The 22020-nt window shown below is 43.5% G+C and overlaps 1 protein-coding gene across 1 annotated transcript in view; it reads right to left on the reverse strand.

Annotated features, from left to right (window-relative positions):
* Window positions 1-4002, reverse strand: part of TTC9 (tetratricopeptide repeat domain 9) — a 28545-nt gene extending 24543 nt beyond the window's left edge. The window contains exon 1 of the mRNA XM_054567340.1: window positions 3342-4002. Within this exon, the coding sequence (XP_054423315.1) occupies window positions 3342-3768 (427 nt within the window). The 5' untranslated portion in view covers window positions 3769-4002. The remainder of the gene's footprint in view (window positions 1-3341) is intronic.
* Between the last annotated feature and the right edge of the window lie 18018 nt (window positions 4003-22020).

A 22020-nucleotide genomic window follows, 5' to 3' on the forward strand; every position in this document is an offset into this window, starting at 1 on the left:
CTTCCCATCTCTTTTTTTAATTTTCTTAGAGAATAAAATATGCAAAACCAAGTCCAGGCATCTTGTACTACTGGCCAGATCCCTACTAATCAGAAGAAACCCCAGTCCAGGACAGATTACAACCATGGGCACTTTGCAAATTGCCCACACATCCCTCACATGGTCCCCTGAAGTCACCCAAATGGATTTTTTAGACTGACATCTCTTAGCACATTCTAGCTGTTCCCTGGCTATTGTCTGGGAGCCTTCCATGCAGAGTACGAGGGTCCCCTGAACCTAGGTTTCCACCAGAAGCCTCACAACAGACTTTTTAATGCTGAGATGCCCTTAGCAACAGAGCCTATACCTCCAGGTGCGTCTGGGCTAGTCCAAGTTCCTTCTAACTCTCAAACCTCTCCCTCTATGCACAGCTGTGTAGAGGAGGATGGATCCTTGAGAGAACATCTTCAGACTGCTCCTGCCTGGAGCCTGCTGGGCTGCTCAGCGGGCACTGCAGCCCCGACGGAAAGGTCAGTTGCCTTTTTGCCAGAACGAACTTGCAGTAGCTGTCTGCTTCCTTTTGGCAGACACAAGAGGGAAAGGATCTCTTGTGGGCCACACTGCACTGTTCTGACTCTAACAACAATAACACTGATCATCTTTCCTTCCCTTTCCATTAAATAATCATTGTCATTACGCATTTAAAAATTTTATGTCACCATTTGAAATAATCTTCACAGAACTATTTTAATGAGATGTAAAATGCTTCTGACATAATGGTAAATGGAAATAAAAGCAGGATACCAGAGGTCCTTTGCTTTATAAACAGTTTACATTTATGTATAGAAAAAAAATACAGGACGGAAATATATCACAATGGATTCCTTTAGGTGGTGGGGTTAAAGGTAATTTTCTATTTTCTCCCTTAAACTTTTTGGTATTTTCTAAAAGACAATTCATTTTTATAGGTATGTATTCCTTTTATAATTCAGCACGGAACAATGCTTTTCTATTTGCTAGGCTTTCTGCAATAGTAGTAACTGATTTTACACATTGTCCAAAAGAAAACCAACATCAGCCTTCTACTTCTCCAGGTTTCTTCTGTGTGGATTCTCTCAGTTGAATTTTCTATACAGGATACCTGTTTTAGGTTTGACAAGACTGCTGAGCTTGTAATTATTCTTCTTTTCTTTTCTTTTTTATGTGATACTTGACAATATTTGGAAATAGCCCTATTAGAACCTTGAATCAAGGTACTGTATTTCTTTCTCCTGGTTGCCAAGGCTGAGAGCTCCCAACAGAATTTTCCAAGTGTAAGGTCTCTGGAGTTTACCCGAGGCTGGACTCCAGGGAGACAGGAGTCTAAAGGATGCTGACTTTGTGCAGCAAAGGTGTGATCATAAGAGCACTGATGTTGGCATTGAATGGTTCTAGAATCACAGGGATTTTTTTTTCTCTGCAAAACTCATGATCATATATCTTTTATCAAGCTGTTTTAAAGATTAAAAAAGACAATGTATGTAGAAGGCCTAGCACACTGCACGCAATAAATTATTAATATTAGTGGTGAGCACTGGAGAAGGCAGCAGAGGGGAAATCTCTCACCACTGAAGTTTTCCGAAGTGTGTGTCGGGGGTAGGGGCGGAAGTGGAGGAGCTGTCCAGATCTTAACCCCACCCTTACTTGGCTGGCCTGACCAAGGACACATCTTTGGTTTCACCATGGAAATATAACCACCACTTCTGGAGCCACAGGCCAGCAGCCAAAAGCACGGGGTGAGGGGCAACCCTAGAATGCCCGCGGATAATACTAAATATAAGATTCCATTACCACTCTGAAATCACCACATTAGTGATCCAAACTGCCTCTCCTTCCACCCACAGGCACTCTGCCCTTTAACTATTCATCAGGCAGTAATGAGTATGCCAGAGACTTACAGGAAGTAAAGGGTATTATGCTGTACCTTATGAGGGATTGAAACATTCCATCTTTGCTGCACGACTACTTTATCTGCTGCTGTTATTACTACTACTGCTATCAGCACCACCATTTCTACAACTGCTACTACTATCACTATTAAGTTTGTAAACTACAATTTTTAAAGGGCCTGGGTTTTGCCTGATGAAAGATGATAGTGGACGTGGCATTATGGGAAAGCAGAAGTAGGCTGGCACTAGAAGCCTCGAAGGCAGCAGAACAGATCTGCCCTTAGGAAGAGAGCAGACTTATCGCTACGTTTTTTTTCATCCCCAGCTGCCTGGGCTCCAGACACATTCCCAGCCACGCCCCGTTATGCTCCCAACCCCACTCAGCTCCAACTGTCCATAGCTGATTTAGGCGATTTCAAGAGTTAGGGACTAGGAGTGATGAATGGCCTTTTGTTTGCTCACAGGACCTGGAGCATGCCCAAATCCCCACACATGGGGTCGAAGAAGAGGAGAGAACACTTTTAACATGTAAGTCCATCGCCTCTGTCAACATCTCCCACCTTCTCACAGGATGGCCCTGGAAAGACCCTGACTCCTCCTTTTTTAGATTTTTAAAATTTTCCTGTGCCAAAGTTAAATTTTGAGAAATGGTTGACTTCAATCCCCCAAGTGAACTCTGGAACCTACACCTCGCCTTCCTTCCCATCCGGTGGAAGGGCTCCCTTTCTCCTCACACCCAGCAGCCATCTGCTGTGAAGACCAACACTACGCGGAGCGAGAATGTAGCACAGCTCCAGTCCAGCCGTGAACTAGGCTCCCTTTGAGATCGCTCTCTTCACCTGGCAACCGGGCCCTAAGCAGAGCTCGGAGAGAAGAAAGTGGTATTTTGGAATCCATTTTGCTCAAGATGCTGAGGGCATTTTGGCAAACTGCCCTTTGCTACTGGGGTCAAGTGAACTTGGGGAAGGACCTCACCCACAGGGATGCGGTCAGCTAGGGGGAAGGTGAGGGCCAGCTCTGGCGCCAATGGTACCAGGGGAGAGCAGTCCCTGGGCACGCGGTGGGTGCGGTGGCCCACCCTGGCGCTGCTTCCCGCACTGAACCCAGATCCTCTGGGGAGTGATAGTAGCATCTGTCTCTGTCCAGTTATTTATAGGTGAGATTTAGGGTAAATGCGGGGGAATGGGCGCGGGATGACAATGAGTTTTGAAAGGTAGAACGCTAAAAGTCACTTTTCCCAAAGCGTCCCTCCCCCCCGCCCCCAGGTTCTTTCTCCGCGAGCAACGCGGTCCCTGTGGAGCAGCGTGCACCGCGGGCGCGCCGCAGTGGTCGGCTGTGACCAGGAGGCCCGGGCCGCGGAATTGGGACTGGCGCCGGCGGGAGGCCGGGAGGGCCGGGGAGGAGGGGCCCGGCGCGCGGCGCTGCGCGGCTCACCTGCCAGGCTGTTGTAGCAGTCGATCTCGATGGCTTCCACGGTCTTGCTCTGCTCCTCCGAGAGGCGGCCGGGGTTGGGGGCCCCCGCCGGGGAGGCCGCACGCGAGTCCCGCTCCCGTTCCCCGGGGGCCGGCAGCAGCCCCTTCAGCTCCAGCAACGCCCGGTGGTATTTGCCGATGGCTTCGCGGAATTTCTTGTCCTTGTAGCACTGCGACCCTTGGCTCTTGAACTCCTGCGCGCGCCGGATGAACTCGGAGGGCTCGGCCGCCGCCCCAGCCTGGCTCCGCGCTGGAGCCCCTCCACCGCCGCCGCCGCCGCCGCCGCCGCCGCCCAGAACGCACAGCGGCGGCGGCGGCCGCTGCCCCTCGCCGGCCACCGGCAGGCTCGGGTTCCCCTTGGTCCCAGCCGCCGAGCCTTTCCTCTCCATTCGGCTGCCGCCCGGCGCCCAGCGCGCGCCGCAATCCGCCCGCCGCTGCGCCGCCGCGCCCTCCTGGGTTTAAAAGCGGCGGGCGCCGGCCCCGCGTCTGGCAAGCTTCGCGGCCGCGGCCGTGACACCCCGCGGCGGTCTGTCGCCCCGCACTCCCATTCTCCTCGCCAGCTGCGGGAGGCTGCCTGCTCTCTCCTCCTCCTCGGATTGCCTTCCCCTCCTTCTCTCCCTCCCTCCTCCCCCACTCCCGCGCCGCCCGCCCTCCTCTTGTCCTCCTTCCCTCCCGCAACCTGCGGGGGGTGGGGACCTGGCCCTGGCGCGCGCTCCTCGGCTAGCGGTGTGGGGGACCACGGGCCTGACTGGGGTGGTGGGGACAGTCGTTGACCCGGAAGAAGCTTGGCTCGGCTGAAAGAAGAGAGGATTAATGACAAAGGCGGCCCGGTTCTTTCCCATTCAACCCAGTCCTCGGAGGGAGACCCGCCTAGTCCGAGAGACGCCAAGGGGAAGAGGGGTGTGTGTGTATGTTTAGGGAGGTGGGGGCGCCAGTGACAAAACGCAGGCAGGCTCACCCTCAACAGATTTCTTAGAAACTTAAAAGAAAGGTGCGGTGAGAAGCAAGGGGCGTAGGCACAAGCCATAGGTGCTTCTTTTCAGTAAGGATTTAGTATATTTAAGGTGGCAGGGCCTCTTTTTTGTGGATCCAGGTGATTGCAGGGGAGTGTGGCCGCCCGAACGCCCAGAACACAGTGCGCTTCAGCCCATGGGGCGTTGTACTCCAGAAGCCGCCGGGCGCTGACACCTCCGTGCGCAGGCAGCTGTGCGGGATGAGTCACAGATAGCAGAGATGGAAACACACCTGTTACTGTTGGTCATCAGGCTTGGCGTGCCTGCGTTCTAGTTTCCATTTACAGGACAGTTCCGTGCCCTTCCCCAGGATGCCATTCCTTCTTTCATTCATTTTTTTTTTTAAAGAATTTTATTTTTAGAGAAAGGGGAAGGGAGGGAGAAAGAGAAGGACAGAAACCGTTGTGCGAGAGATACCGTACATTGATCAGTTGCCTCTCGCACGCCCCCAACTGGGGACTTGGCCCATAACCCAGGCAGGTGCCCTGACTGGGAATCCAACGGATGACCTTTCAGTTCGGAGGCCAGCACTCACTCCACTGAGCCACACCAGCCAGGGCGCTTCATTCATTTTAGATCAGCCCTGAGTGACAGCTGTCTGCCGGGGATTTGTAGAACCCAAAGGGCAAAGAGGCAAGTGACTGCCCTGCTTTCAGTTAAGTAACTCCTAGTCTTCTGGCGGAGAGAGACATCACCCACCCTTAGAGTCACTCTACCAGGTAAAGTTCAGTAAATATTACCAGGGAGGAACAGAAAGTGCTGTGGAGCTCCGATGAGCAGAGAGAGGTGGCTTTTTCAGGGGTGGATCAGAAGGCTTTATGGAGGAACTGGCATTGGAGAGCTTTGAAGGATGTGCGATAGAATTTGGGCGTGAGGAAATAGAAGGAAGGATGTATCAGCCAGAGAGAGGAAATAGGGCAGAAGTGAAGATGTTTGAAATCTCCAGTGTGTTCAGGGCAGAGTGGTTCGATTTTGTAGCCTAAACAGAGCTAGTAGGAAATGATGGGGTTAGATTATAGAGGCATTTGGCTGAAGAGCATTAATCAATGGGGAAGTCTGATCTTCGTTTAGTGCTTCCCCCTCTCTTTTATGAGGCTAAGGAAAACATGCATACATGTGTGTGCACCCCCCCCACACACACACACTCTAAAGCAGTGGTCTTCAAAGGGTAGTTTCCACACCTGCAGCATCAGCATCACCTGGGAAACTGTTTGAAATGCTCATTCTAGGGTCCTGTTCCTGCTCTGTTAAAATCAGAGACTCTGGGGATGGAGCCCAGCACCTGAGCTTTAACAAACCCTCTGATTGGTTCAGATGCACACACAGGTCTGAGAACCCCTGCTTCAAAACCTTGCTACTCATAGACAGTAGGCCTTGGCCCAGGCATCAGCACCACCCAGGAGCCTGTTAGAGATGCAGAATCTGTAAAATCCCAGACCTACTGGCCCACAGTCTGCAGTTTTTAAAGTTCACCAGGTGATTCCTATGCCTATTTGAGAAGCACTGCTCCAAAGGATTTGCAAAGTGCAGAAGTGGATAAAACCCCAAACTCTACTCTGCCACCCAGATACAATCTTTGTTAATATTTTTATGTAATCCCTATGTGCCTATGGGTTGTTTTCTATGCATGTATATTTGTACCAAGTCCTCTTTTGATAAGCATGAGTGGAATGAGACTATATATACAATTTCCTGCCCTTTTTTATTTTACATGTATGTGATTAGTCTTTTAAAGCCTCATTTTTAATGGCTTTATGGTATTCATTTTATGTCTGCATCATAGTATATGAACAATTTTCCTATGGTCAGGCAGATTGATTCCAATTATTTGCTATTATATAAAATACTGAGATAATAAAAATAATAGATACCATTTCTGTCTAGTGCTTACTTTGTGCCAGGCACTGGGTTAAGCACTTTACACATAATAATTCATTTAATTCTCATAACAACCCAGTGAAATAGTATCATTATTATCCCCATTTTAGATACCAGCTCAGAGGCTTGCCCAAGGTCACATGGCTAATAAGTAGTGGAGCTGGGATTTAAATCCAAGCAATCTGCTTTCAGAATCTATACTCTTAACTATATTTATACTTAATTTTTGGCCTAATTATTTTTCCCTACAAGAAATCCTGATGTCAGCTTAAAGAATGTCTTGAAACATCTTGTCTGTTTGCTTTTCAGAAACGTTGTACTAACTTGTGCTTCCACCAGCAATGTACTAGTTTCACAACATCCTTGCCAACATTGAGGGTTAAACTTTAAAGATTATTTTCTAATGTAATAAATGAGAACTCTAAATGGAATGAACTGGGATCTCTTTAATTATAAGAGAGACTATTTTTCACATGTAAAATTGGCACTTATGTAGTACTGAGGGACTTTATTTGGATACAATCTTAATGTACTAAATGATATATAATTACAGCACCTTATTTTTCTAGGTGCTTGAACATCTTTAATCTCATTTAATCTTTACTTTAACCCCAGAGAAGGAAAATGCTTCTTTATTCACACAGTGGTTTCTGACCAGGGAGACATCATGTTAGTTCAGTGGTTAAGAGGCTTTGGACTCAGACAGGTGTGGGCTGGAGCTCTATCTTTGCTGCTTCCTTGGCAAGTTATTCAACTTCTGAAAACTTTAAATTTCCTCCCTCATTAAATGAGGATCCTACTTACTTCATAGGGTTGTTGTGAAGTACACTGTAAGTGCTCAGCAGATGGTAAGTTTAATCATTACTCATTGAATTCTGTCATTCTTGGATCCTATAAAGTGATATGGTAGACTCTATTTAATTCATATTTGGAACTCCTGGTCCTTTTTTTCTTTTTTAACTTTAAGGTATTGTGTCAGGCAGAGGAAAGAGAAGACCCTGGGAATTGGGTGCTTTGAGTTTTTATCATTAATTTCCTACTCAGGTAGGGAGAGCAACTGAAGATAAATATTGAACGAAGAACCAGGCATGGGATTTGGCCACTGTCAGAAGTAAGACACGAATTGGATCATGATGATCATACCTGTTTAAATGTGAGAAATACTGATATGCCAAGTTGCTTTTCATTGTCCTGCTCTGTCTTGGCTTAATGGTATAGTATCTCATACTACATTTGGGTATGGGGGGCAGGGCTGCAAGAGACATGCAATCCACGTGGAACTTTCCGTGTGTGACGCAGAGCTCAGCATGGGAGCCTAACACTAGCCTGGATGAAGGAAAGCGTGGGTGAGGAAGGGAGGGAATATTACGGGTGGAGGGATGGCGTGAGAGGAGACTTACTATGCCCATCTGTCCTGCTCAGCAGAGCTGTGTGTGTATATCTAGAACTGTTTTGTTTGCTTGTTTTTAGTATGTTTCTGTCTCTGTCTAAGCCACTTGTTCATGAACGTGTGCTGGTTTCTCAGAAATTGTTTTCTCCCTTCAAATGTAATGAAATAGGTTCCAAAGAGAATTTCTCAAATATCCTGTCACTAACTATTGATCATATGCAGAGGACTATTTTTGGAAGTGAGCAAAGATCCAAATGACAGACAGTTTGGGCATGGATTTAGGATTTAGAAACACAGTGCTTCTCAAACTTTAACAGGCATGTGAATCCTGATTTTAATTCCATGCAATTCCCGGATTCCAGTAATCTAGGGCTGGGTCCAAGATCGTGCATGTCTAACAAACTCCCAGGTGATGCTGATACTGCTGATCCATGGTCTGCATTTTGAAGAACAAGTATTTAGATGAAAAGGAAGTTCCATCTCCCCACTTCTCTCCTGGCAGTTGCCTTCCCCCAGAGACGGCTTGTTCTTTAAATTGGTCAGATTCCAGGAAATTAACCTCTCCATATTTAAAGGCAGAGGTATGAACCCACAGGCAGCTTTCTCTTCAACTTCATGCAGTGGGAATCGGTACACTAAGCCAGGGCCTTCTCTTGGGAGCTGGCCATCTTGTTTTCTCTTCCTCAAATGCATCAGCAAGCCCATTTCTTATGGCTCCCATTTCTGGTTCAAATGTGACAGGACAGAGGGTATGAAGATTTCAGTATGTGGGGGAAAGGGGAGGCTCATGTGAGTCTTCACTATAGACAGCTTGCTCCAACCTTGTTTTCACAAGGTAACTCTGTACTAAAAAATTGGGCACCTATTCAGGTGAAATAAAGTAGTATTTTGATTTCTTATCTGTTGATGGCCCTTGACTGTATTGCTTGCTTATGAACCTCACCAGGGAGAAAGATGATTGAGCCAGAGTAGGTTTCTAGGACTCATGTTCCTTTGGCTGAATGTCACCAAAACCTCACCTTTCATTCATCACAAGCAAGCACTGGATACAGCTCAAATAATCCATCCTAGGAGTGATCATACCACTAATGGAATAACTCATTACTGCCAAGATAGGCGGGGTGGTTTCTCGGAGAAGATGTATACTTTGTTGGAAGGAACTCGGCGTGGCACACGGCAGAAGGCACAGTGCTCCCACTGCTTTACGGGTTTCAGGCTCTGTGTCTGCCCTGGGTTCTGACCTTGTTTCTTCTTCTCTGAGTCTCTGCCTCTCTCACTGCGGACTGGCCTTAGTAGACTGAAGCCCCCTTCCTTTCCAAAATCACTCTGGAGCTTACATACCTCCTGAACAGATGGCATGTGCTGTTTTTCTCTTCCTTCAGTTCAATTTCTTAAGCATATGCAAAAGACATATATTTGAATCTCTTTAATACTAATCTAAGCTGTTCAGGGTTTGGTCACATGCCAACCAAAACAACACTGTTCTGAGGATGCTTGTCTAATTGCATTCATCTTCACAATTTACCTGAGAAAATTACAGAATTTCCATCACCAGTTTTTAATCCCTATTCAATTTCCAATTCTTCTTCTTTGGCAAAGTGGACGATTTTTCAACTATTTCATGTCCAGGTGTAACATTAACCATATAAGGCTACTGTGAGGCCCGTTGTCATTCATCCCACCATCTGACCCCTAACATCGACCCCAACAACACACTTGCCTATAATTCCAGAATGCCGCTCAGTCCGGCCTTATTTAGAAAAATAAGGCCTCTCTGCATATCCCTACTCTCATCCTGCTCAATCTACTCTGCACGCCCCCAACCTTCCCATCTCTAATAGAAATTGCAGCCCTCCGAGGGGGCAATGATGTCAGTTATTGGGATCTGCTTGCATTCCCTCCCTCGGGGATTCCTCCTTTCCCTACTCACGTGGTCCTGGTGGAGATGTCAGTTGTGGTGCCTGAGCCCCCATGCCCCCCCTGCTAGCATTATTTCAGTCTTGGCCAGTCATATTATTGTATCTTCCTTACCCTACAGTGATGTGTTCAGAGAGGCACATGTGACCTACGTAGAGATGATGAGAAATTTCCATGAGATTTGTACATGGACATTGGGAGAGTAAAGTTCTTTAAGGTGGGAGGATTGGAGATTAGCGCTATCAATGGCCGTCTTGCTTACCACCTTGAGAAAGCCTATCCGAAAAATGAAATCGAACAGAGGCAAAAAGGATATGAGGGAAAGACAGAGCTCTGGTGCTAACGATTAAGTTCTTAGAGCCAGCAGTTTTTAATGCCAACCATATCTTCAGACTTCCTAGTATGTGAATGAATGAATTTCTTTTTATATTTGTGCTAGTCTGAGGTATCATTTATAATTGAAAAACTCCTGACATATATTCCTTCTCAGGTATTTACTCCCTTTGCCCTCCATCTGCTGCCACCCTGTTTGGCTGATGTTCCGTGTGGCTGATAACCATAGCCATGCCCCCTGCCTGGAAAACATTCATTTTCTAAATTCCTTTTACACTCACTAAAAACTAGTTTACTTATTTATTCTTAATTTGTATTATGGAAAAATTTAAACAGACGCAAAAGAAAGAATAGTACAGCAAATCTTTAAGAACTCATTAGCCAGCAGAAACAATGAACAGCAATCAATATTATTGCCATATGTTCAATTTCCCGTATGGGCTATATTCTCTCTCAGAGCGCTATGCCTTTGGACTCACGGTTGCCTGTGTGTTTCATCATTCTATATTTCCCATTTGCCTCCTTTTAGAATATTAGACCTTTCAGCCAAAGTCACCCAGATTTACTTCAAGATTTAGCAAAACTGTCACCTTTGCTGTGAACCTTTACTGATTTCCATTCCCCGGGATGGTGCTTCTCCTGCTGTGTTCTGCCAGCTCCTTTGACATAGTTTTGTATTACCCAGCACTTATTCATTCAATAGACATATATTGAAAAATGTCACCATTTCGGGCATTAGAGATCTATCAATGAGCAAAACAGGCAAAAATCATCACCTTCATGGAGGGGAGAGAAAATAACAATAAATATCACAAATAAGTAAATAAATTATATAGAATGTTAGAGTTTGGTAAGTACAATGAAAAAGGGGAGTATAAGGGAGATTGGGCATGTGCGTGTGTCTTCAAATTTTAAATAAGGAAAATCAGGTAGGCCATACTTATTACGCTGTATAATGGTTACTTGCTATTTTTCTGTCTCTAAAACTAGACCATGGCTACTTGAAAGCAAGGATTCTGTCTTATTCTTTTTTTAGCCCCAGTACTGACTATAGTAGTAAGCATTTTGTAATAATTGTGGAATAAATAGAAGAATATAAGACACCAACTTGAAAGACTTTTGGTGTCAAGGAAGTTTTTTTAAGACAGTGCATATGCATGAGAAAGATTCAAACAGTGCTCTCTGTAGAAGAGTATACAAGTGAAATTTCCCATCTGACCCTGCTCTCAGTCCTGCCAAATCCTTCCTAATGGCATCCACTGTTACTTGTTTCCTATGTGTCACTCCAAGGGTTATCTGTCATCTATCTATCTTCAATTATACAAACTATCTTGAAAATCATTGTATTCCTATATATAAAGAACTGCCACATTTTAAAATATAGCTATATGGTATTTGCATGGACATAGCAGAACGTGTTTCACCAGGTTTCAGTTGATAGCTATTTCAGTAGTAATGAAGATGGAAGATGTTTCGTGAGCCACTCAACTAAGCTGAGAGGCCAGACTGCACTGTGAACCTGTTTCATGCTGAACTAAGCCAACGTCTCCCCTTGGGGAGGTCAGCCTCCCCACCTCTGCGTGTATATTTAATTTCACCACAACCCCAAGAGGTTATTATGATGCTCACATTACAAAGAAGCAGCCTGAGGTTTTCAGAGGTTAGGTAAATTGCCCAAGGTCACACGGCGTGGAAGCACAGAGCAGTCCTGCCTGACTCCAAAGGCTATGCTTTTTGCCACCGTTGGAGTTGTTGGTACTTATGCTAGGGCTGAAATAAAGAGGACGTACACAGATGACCTGGTGGACCGTCTTTGATGACCTTTAAGATTCTGTAAGAATACGGGCATGTTCTAACACTGTGCCACCCCCCGCCATCTATCCTATACCTTTTTCTGTCTGGCTTTGTGCCCTGGGAGGCTGACCCCTGAATCAACTGGGCTCTTCTGCCCTTTTTCTGCCGGTCAGCTTTGCTCCCAGGAAAGCATCAACAGGAGACTGGAGGATGGAGGGGGAGGGGAATGCGTTTCTTTCTTACTCCCTTCTCGTGTTGGCACCATGGTTTGCAGGGTGGCTATGTCCTGTCGTTACGATACTTACGGTTGGGTGCCCACTCCTCCCTGGGTCTACCTGGTAACACAGTTTCTGCCTTTTGCCCAAATATCTTCCCTCTCTTGCCAGTCTCTGGATGCTTCAACATTCTTTGGTTCCTGCAACCATGCCCATACTTTTGTAAATAGTCTCTGTATTAAGTCTCTTCAGATGATCCATTACAGTTAGTTTTTTTTCCTGTCATGACCCTATTATAAACAATATTTTAACATGTTATTTCTTTTAGGAGATGTTTAAAATCCTGATACTAAAGGATTCAATGAAATTTATCACTAATGGAAAATATTCAGTTAGTGGGTGCACTATTTAGAACCAACCTGTACCTTTTTAACTCAAATTCTGGTTACTTGGCCATGGCCTATTTGGCCAAATGCTGAGATTCACTCTGTTATTGGTATGTGAGACTGCGTGTGGATTTTTTTTTAATCATTGGTCCGTTTTTCATAATTTTACGTACACATCACTAGGCATTTAACATTTTACCAGCCCCTCTCTCTCTGCTCCCCCATCCTTTTTCCCCTATAGAATTTCTGAAGAGATATATTATTTATCCACAGCTGCATAACAAATTATCCCAAAATTTAGGAGCTTAAAAATATCATTTTTTGGTTTTCAGCAGTTCCACAGTGTCTGTGGGAGTGTCTGATTTGGGTGGTTCTGGCTCAGGGTCTCTCGGGAAGTCACAGGCCAGCTGTCGGCCAGCACTGCAGTGATCTGAGAGCTTTACTGGGGGAGATGCCAGCTCCAAGCTCGCTCACATTGTTGTTGGTGGGCCTCCCTTCCTTGCTGGCTGCTGGCTGGACATCTTAGTTCCTTGCTGAAGGCCTGTCCAAAGGCCTCTTGAGTGTCTTCATGACCCGGGACCTGACTTCTGCCAGAGCGGGAGATCTAAGAGGCCCATAGGTGTTTAAAACCTGACCTTGAAAGTGGCATACCGTCACTTCTGCAATATTTTATTGGTCACACAGGCCAACCCTGGTCCAAGGTGGTAGGGCACAACACAGGGTATAAATACCAGGAGGCGGGGAATACTGGGGGGACAATTTGGAGACGGTTACCTCAAGAGAGAAGTAGGTATCGTGCTTTATAGTACTTAACTACCTGCTGGAGCTTCAGAGGGCATTTGTTTGGTATCAAAAGCAAAAGGAAATGAAGTAAGCTGACCATGGATCACAATATGTATAAAAGCCTGTGTTTTTATTACAAAGGTCAGGTGAAATTTAGGGCATTAAAAGGAATGTAGAACTCAAAGCTCCTTAGGTGTCTTTGTTTTGTTTTTTGTAAATTTAACTTCCTAATTTTAAAATTTAAAAGTATTATCAATGCATTTTTAAGATACATTGCCTGTTAAAATATTATTGGCTTCTGAAACATTGCTGAGGAGTTACTTTGTTGATAGGAAATTTCCATGAGATTATTCTGTCGGTTGCTACCTTATGGTCCATCAGTTCTTAGTCGTCTGTGGGAAGTAGTCACAGCTGCTTTGAGAAGTGTTGCCAGTGGCGGAACCTGGCGGCGGCGCAGGCGGCAGCGTCCAGCGCCTGGCGGTGGCAGCGTGCTGCCCGCCCTGCCAGTGCATTTAATGGCGTGATCTGGGGGGGTCACCGTTCTTGCCTGTGCAGCCCTGAGTCTAGCCCTGGTCATTCTGTGAACTATCCCGTGACATTTTGGGGGGTAGTACTTTGTGTTTTTATGTTGGCAAATCTTTGGGAATATTTATGAAATGGATTCTGAAGGTGCAACGCCAGGGAGAGTGGGACACAACTGAGACTAGAGTGAGTTCATTGACATGGTCACACTCGTTTGGGGTTCAATGTTTCTTTTCAATTATGGTAAAATATACATAAAGTGAACTGTACCACCTTAACCACTTTTAGGTGTACATTTAGCGGTGCGAAGGGTGTGCACATCATGACGCAGCCATCCGCACCATCCGTCTCCCGAATTCCCTGCATCTTGCAAAACTCGCTCTGTACACATTGAACACTGGATCTCACCTCGCCCCTGTAGCCTTTTTTAACTGTAGAAAAATGTAAAATGTATCATAACCATTTTAAGTGTATTGTTTAGTTATGTTAACTATATTCACATTGTCGTGAAACAGATCTCCAGAACTTACTTACCTTGCAAATCTGAAACTCCATACCCATTACATAGCTCACCACCCCCTGCTCCCAGCCCCTGCTAACCATTATTCCATTTCGGTTTTATAGAAATTTGACTAGATGACTCAAGTAATATTTTCTTTATGCTCATCATTGCAGTTCATTGAACATCTTAAAGTGGTAACATTCTACTTAAAACTGGTAACAATTTAACTTCAGTTGCACACAAAACTCCTTTACAGCCCCGCCTTCCCCACTTTATGTTATTGATGTCACAAATTATGTTTTTCTATATACCTGTTAACATGGGCTTATAGCTAATTTTAAATTTTTTGTCATTTAAATTCTATGTGCTAAAATTATAAAGTACAGGTTACTATGTTTGTTCATGTCCATTTATAACATGAAAATGTATGAAATATAAAATTCTCTAGTAAAGGTTAATACATGAACATATTGGAGTTAAGTTATCAGTTTAAAATAGAACGCAATCACTTTCATTGCAATGGTGACTTGAAGTATTCTTAAATAATTCTTGTAGAGCAGGTCTGGTGGTAATAAATTTCCTCAGCTTTTGTTTATCTGGGAAAGTCTTAATTTCTCCTTAATTTTTTAAGGGTAGTTTTGCTGAACAGAGTATTCTGGGTTGAAGGATTTGTTTTGTTTTTTCATATCAGCATTTCAAGTATATCATGCCACATCTGAGCTGTCCTGCAAAGTATCTGCTGAGAAATCCACTGATAATATTAGGGAAGCTTCCTTGCATGTTAGAAACTGCTTTCCTGTTGCTGCTTTCAAGATTCCTTGTCTTTGGCTTTAGACAGTTTAATTGTAATGCATCTCAATGTGATTTTCTTTGAATTTATCCTAATTGCAATTTTTTAAGCTTCTTAAATCCTTGTGTCCAATTCTTTCCTCAGATTTTCTAAGTTTTGGCCACTATTTCTTCAAATAAGCTCCCAATCCCCTTCTCTTCCTTTTTGCTTGTGACTCCCTAATGTGTATATTGGTCCTCTTGATAGTATCCCTTAAGTACCTTATATTCTCTTTGTGTTTCTTCGATTCTCTTTTCTTTTTACTCCAGTGATTCAATGACTTCAAATCACTTGTCTTCAAGTTCACTACTCTTTCTCCTGCTTTATGAAGTCTTATGTTGAACTCCTGTAATAACGTTTTCAGTATTGTTATTGTATTTTTAAGCTCTGGAGTTTGTTTTGTTAATTTTTATAGTTTATGTCTCTTTGTTGATATTCTCATTTTGTTCATGCATTATTTTCCTGATTTCACTTAGTTGTTTGTTTTCTCTTTCAGCTCACTGAGCATCTTTATGACAGTTACTTTAAATTCTTTGTCAGACAGCTCACAGATCTGTGTGGAGTTTTTTTTAGAGTTGGTGTCTGGGGGTTTATTTTGATCCTTTGATCCATGTTTCTGTGTTTCTTTGTTTGCCTTGTAATATTTTGCTTAGGATTTGGGCATTTGAAAAAACAACCCTCTCTCCCAGTCTTCGTATATTGGCTTTGTGCTGGGGAAGACCTTCACCAATCAACTCAGCAGCAGATTCTAGGACATCTCAAACCTTTTCTGATCTATTGCTCCCCCTGGTGTCGACCTGTGGTTCTACAGCTCCAACATGCTACTTCCCTCCAAACTCAGGTGTCAGTACTTTCAGCGGTCCAAATCAAGCAAGATAGAAACCAGTGCCTCCGGTGTCCCCCAAAGAAGCTAGAATGTTGGACTCATGGTCTACTCTTTTGTTTCCTTCCCGAGGGGGGGCCCTGGTGTGAGGGATTCCCTCCTGGTTGCTCAGCACTGTACTGCATGAGGGAAGAACAGGGCTGAGCGTGCCAAATGTTGCAAATTTTTGCACCTGTTTTGCTGGAATCCCTTCTTTGTTTTACAATGACTGAGTGCTGTGGCTTCTTGACTGGTCTCTAGATTTCTCACAGAGGTATTCTGGTCCATATTTTGTGAACTTGGTATCTGTGGGGAAGGGGGGCCTGTAGCTTCTTGGCCCACCATTTTGCTGACATCACTTCTTCCCCATAGCCTTTGAATCAATCCCCTTTCTACTCCAATCACTCCAATTTGAGTACCTGACTGGTACGATATGGTTCCCCTGGCGTCATGATAGTAGAACTGGGAAACTATTAAGGTTTAATGAATGAATAGGACATTTCAGACCCAGTGAGAGAGAGAGAGAGCCCTTTCCGAGCAGGCTACTGTCCTCATGCACCTCAAATCGCCGTCTTGACCACCACAAACGTTTAGATTGTGTGGCACCACTCTGGCTGCCTTGTGATAAGTGAAGTGTGAGTTCATAATCATGGCACTGCTAAAAATGGCCAGATTTTCTTTCCCGTCTTCTGTACTCAAGATCTCTCAGATCTGTGGAATTGCATCTAAACTTCTGCAGACTCTGCTGCTGTTGCAACAATCTGTCACCAGCCAAGCATATCACCCACTATTTATTTCCTTTCCTTCGATTCTGCCCCAACCTTCCCACACAGGCTGCAGAATCTTTGTCAGTAAATTCAGGGTGGAATGGTAGGCCTGGTAGGGGAGTATTTGGACATAAAGGGGGTAGGTAGGGCAGAGAAAAGGAATTAAGATTAACATAGAGCTTCATTCATACTTATTTCTCTTACACGTACCAGATAATCTTATAGTGAGGGTATAAAATATCAGATCTTGAAATCCAGGACTCTCTGAACAGTAAATCAAGTTCAAGCTCATTGGTAGGGATTAAGGATGAAGTTTAAGGCTAAAGTAAGAGAAACATATGAAAGTATATATGACACCACAAAGATGGAATGTATCAACAATTTCCCTTTTTTTAACCTCTTTCCTTTTTCTCTCCTTCAGCCTTTCTTTACATCTACTTTCCAGCAATTAAATTTGCATTATAGTTGATAGATTTGTCTATATCTGTCAAGTACCTTTCTGTGCTGAGAAGGTAAGGTACTGCATTGTTTTGAGTTGCCTGTTATTTAATTTGCAAAGTCCTGGTGTTATCAGGGCCACCTTAGCATGTGGAAGAAGTTGGAGAAAATCTGGAGAAGAGCTCAGAATCCAAACAGGTAGACCTGAATAGGGGCTGGAAGGGCAGTACAAAAGTATTGGAGGAGTTGAAGGCTATCAGAAAGGGAGGGGGCCAAAGAATAAAAAAGCAAGCCAAGCGTTCATTTCCAAATTTAGCTCATTAGCTGAAGACTTTGTGAAGCACCAGGTTCTATTTGGGAGGGATTGGGAGGCTGGGTAGAAAAGATGAAGGGATTAAGAAGTACAAATTGGCAGTACAAAATTGTCATGGGGACATAAAGTATAGCACAGGAAAAATAGTCAATAATATTGCAATAACTATGTGTGGTGTCAGGTGTGTACTAGACTAATTTGGGGGGTCACTTTGTTAAGTTACATAAATGTCTAACCACTGAGCTGTACACCTGAAACTAGTATAATATTGAATGTCAATTGTAACTGAAAAATTTTTAAAAATTAAAAAACATTTTTTTGAATGATAGTTGTTTATGTTTCCAATCCTCTTCCAGTTGGGAGGAAAACAAAACAACAACAAAGCCAAAGGAAAATTAAGTGTTGCTTTGTTTTGGTTTCTGTCCTGGTACCTCTGGGCTCTACACTTCCTCTGATTACTGAGAAGGAAATCCAGCCAGCCTCGTGTTTTGGGAGTCAAAGAAGAGCCAATAGACTATTACTTGGTGAAGCAGAGACTCCTGCTGGCAAAGGTGGCCTCTGCTATATGCAGAGGAGCTAGGCCTTCCCAAGCCATGAAGTGGGAAGCCAAGGCTCAGTCCTTTCCCTGCACCTTCAGCGTTGAAAAATACCTTTCTCTGCCTCAACTTGGCCCTAGGCCAATCTGTGACTCACTCTGCCTTTCAATACTTAAGCTAGACAAAATTTTTTAAAATTGTATAAACTCAACACAACCATTCAAAACCATAATTTTAATGATGTTAACTTACGTGAAACAACATGTGATAGGGCTCCACAGTACAGAGCTAAGTCACTGAATCTTTGAACAGGTGGCAGCAGGGGGTTGGATAGTGGGAGAGGGGCCTCAGAGGTTGCCCCTAACAAACTGTACTGATTACAGTGAGGATTCTGAAGTCAGGCTCTTGTGTTCCAGTGCTGACCTTGCTACTTACCTCTTAGCAAGTGACAACTTTTCTAGGCTTCAGAAACCCCATCTTAAAAATGGAGACAACTATACAATACTTACCTCATAAAACTGTTAGGAGAATTAAAAGCCAATATCCATGTCCAATGTTTTCACTGAGTTTCTGTGGCATAATCAATGACCAACACATGTTAAGTATTTTTGTGGTCATTATTGCCACCATCAAGATTAAGATAATAGGTAGAAAGTGAAAAGCAGTAAAACATTGTTTCTAATGAATGTGGGCGCTGCAACTTTGGCAAAGCTATTTTGACCTCTCTAAACCCCAGTATCCTCTCACGGGATCATTGCAAGGTTTACAAGAAAAAAATGTTGTCTGTACTTAGCTCAATATCTGACCAATGGTAGTGGTTATTATTTAGTCAAACCGAGCTATAGAGAGATTTAGTGTCAACCTAGGACAACACTTCAGCACTTTCTTTTCAAAAAGCGGAGATAAAGAGGGGTTTATGGTTGAAAGAAGCTCATTAAAGTGTCTAGTATCCTTTTTGAATTCAAAGGTCTAGAATCTTTTTTAAGCCATAGAGGCCTACTTAACTTTTGGTGAGGGCTGTTACCGTTCTAGTCTAGGCTGGCCCCTTCCCTGGGAGAATGGCAGAGTTTTTGCAGTGATGAATTAGGATTAGAAGAGAGAGTCAGTGAGACTGCTTATGTGTTTGTGGCAGCCATAAAGGGTCTTCGGGCATTACCCCGTTCCAAACACTTAAAAAGTCAGTTGTTGCCCTGACCGGTGTGGCTCAGTTGGTTGGGTGTTGTTCCACTAAGCAAAGGGCTGCCAATTGGATTCCTGGTCAGGGCACAGGCCTGGACTGCGGGTTCGGTCCTAGCTGAGGTGTGTGTAAGAGGCAACCATTTGGTGTTTCGCTCTCACATCAATTTTTTTTCTCTTTCTCTCTCTCTCTCCTTTCCCCTCTCTCTAAAAATATATAATAAAAACAATTTTTTTAAGTGAGTTGCTATGGTTTCTGTTGTTTCCAATAAACAAAGCGACCTCCATTACCACCCTCTTTGAGTCACCTCTTTTAAATGTAGCCCAGGTAGCTGTCTGGAATGAAAAGGATCTGGACAAGTTTAGTAGATAAGATCTACTTCATAAAAACACCAGGTTTTTAGAAGTCCTTATTCAGCAAGCAAGATCAGAAAGCCAGAAAAGAATGTTAAATCGACTCAGGCCCATGATGAGACAATAAAAAAAAAATGTCCATGAAACCTGTTTCTTTTAATATTTTTGACACAGCCCCAGCGTTCCCCTGTACATTCAGTGACCACTAGAGCTCCTAAATTTACATACGAGATTCATGGATTTTCCTTACTTTTATCTGCCAAGTGGACATCTTCACTTGCTTAGTCTGTTGGTACTTCAAACACAACTAAAAGAAAACACAACTGTTCTATCCCCTCTTCTATACTGCTCTTCTATCTGCTTCCTGTCTCACTAAATCATTCACCCCGTTGCGAAGCTAGGTAGCTTGAATTCTCCTCACCACAGGTTCTTCATCAATTCCTATCAATTCTACCTCCTAAATATCTACCATTTTAGTTCATTTCTTACTGTCATTCCTTTAGAATAGGTCATCGTCTTTTCAGGCTTAGATTATGGCAATAAACTTCTAAATTCAAATCTGACCTTGTCGCTTCCTTAAAATCTTTCTTCATTATCCTATTGCTCTTAATTCCCTGGTGTAATTTACAATTATCTTACCTCTGATTTCTGCTCTACCTTTACCTCTTCCAGTCTCCTTATATATGAGTATTCTAGGCTTTAGTTATTCGGAACATTTTTCACTTTCTTGTACTCTCTTGCCTTTTGGCTTTGGTTCATACTCTCCATTCTGCCTTATATTTTTCTTCCCTTTCTTGTTCAGTGGGTGAACTCCTACTCATCTTTCATGTCCCTGTTTAAACATCCCTTCCTCCAGAAAGTCTTCCTCCACCTCCCTTGTGTGTTTTGTAACCTCTTTTCATTCCCCCTCCCCCAATAAGCAAGGTTGAAAGGGCAGTCTTTCCATGACCCAGAGGCAGTCAAGCTTAGTGGTTAAGAGCGTGAGCCTTGGAGTTAATTAGCTTTGAAATCAAATGTGCCTTATCAGCTGCGTGACTTTGGGCACTCTAACCTTGCTAAGTCTCATTTTTTTATTCCATCAATGGGAATGACAATAACATCCACCTTACAGGCTTGTTATGGGAGTTAAATGAGCTTATTTGTATAGTACTTAGCCCAGTGCCTGATATTTGATCATGTGCTCAATAAATGATAGTTCTATCTAAAAGGCCTGCACCCTGCACACTGAGTTAGACGGTTGTATGCTCAGGGAGCCTCTAGTGGTCTCAGGGAACCCAGATTTTAGAAGTTAGTTTCTCCTGCAAGGATTCCTGATTCCCATAAGGTGTGCCTGCCCCAACCCCTTTTTTCAACCCAACTGCTCTTAGAGACCAAGCTCTGGGCAGGAATACTAATTTTAGACCCAACCTATGATAGAGACAAGGCCCATAGGACATTCCCTGGCTTGCATAGAATCAACCCAGGAACTGTTTAGGCTAAGTGGGGATGATCTGTCATTTTCGATGTTTTGACTGGGAAAATTGAGAGTAACAATGAAAATCCAAAGCAGTGTTTCTCAATTTTTTTCATTATTGGCCCCTTACACAGACTTTTTAGATATTTTTTCCTAATCACCCCCCATGATGTTTTTTTTAAGGAGGGAAGTTTTGCTTTTTTTTAACTTTATGAGATATAATTCATATACCATACAACTCACCCATTTGAAGTGTACAGACCAATGTCTTTTAGCATATTCACAGAGTTGTGCAGTCATTACTACTATTGACTTTAGAACATTTAGAACTTTAGAACAATCAACCCTAAAATAAACCCTGTACCCATAAGTTATCCCCTCCAGTCCCCCAAGCGCATTCTCCCCAGCCCTAGACAATCACTAATCTACCTTCTGTTTCTATAGATCTGCCTTTCGGGGCATTTCACATAAAAGGAACCACATCATATGGAGTCCTTATGATGTTTTAGTAGGACAGTTATATTATTTTTTTTTAGGTACCACATGTATATCTATGCTCTATACATAAAGAGATTTTTTTACACCTCTCCCACACCAGTTTTCATTGCCCTTATTGAGAATGCATTATCCAAGGTGACCTGTGGTTTCTCCACAGAATTTTCCTAAGCAGATGCAGATACCAACACTGTGAGTCATTTGTTGACAATACACACTTATCAAAATGAGGTGCTTGTGTAACTGGTTATAATTACTACCAGTGCCCCCAGAAACTGGGTACAAGAAATGAACTCCTCAAGAACTTAAATAAAAGTAAATGCAATTTTCCTGACTAGGCAAAATATAATTTTACAAATAGAAAAACTTGATCCTAATATCTGGCTTCTTTTACCTGCATCTACCTTTGAATGGACAAAACAAAAACCTGACCTTCATTACCCTAAGTCAAAAATTCTCCAATCATCCCCCCATTGCTTACCAGGGGTGTCCAACCTTTAGGCGTCTCTGGGCCACGCTGGAAGAAGAAGAGTTGTCTTGGGCCTCACATTAAATACCCAAACACTAATGAAAACAAAAAAAAATATCATAGTGTTTTAAGTAAATTTACAATTATTTATTGGGCTACATTCATAGCCACCCTGGACCACATGGGATGCCTCTGGGCCTTACAGGATAAAACCCA

This window comes from Pteronotus mesoamericanus, unplaced genomic scaffold (assembly GCF_021234165.1).
Source record: "Pteronotus mesoamericanus isolate MK-2021 breed Mesoamerican mustached bat unplaced genomic scaffold, CSHL_Meso_final contig_182, whole genome shotgun sequence".
In the NCBI taxonomy this organism is placed as follows: domain Eukaryota; kingdom Metazoa; phylum Chordata; class Mammalia; order Chiroptera; family Mormoopidae; genus Pteronotus; species Pteronotus mesoamericanus.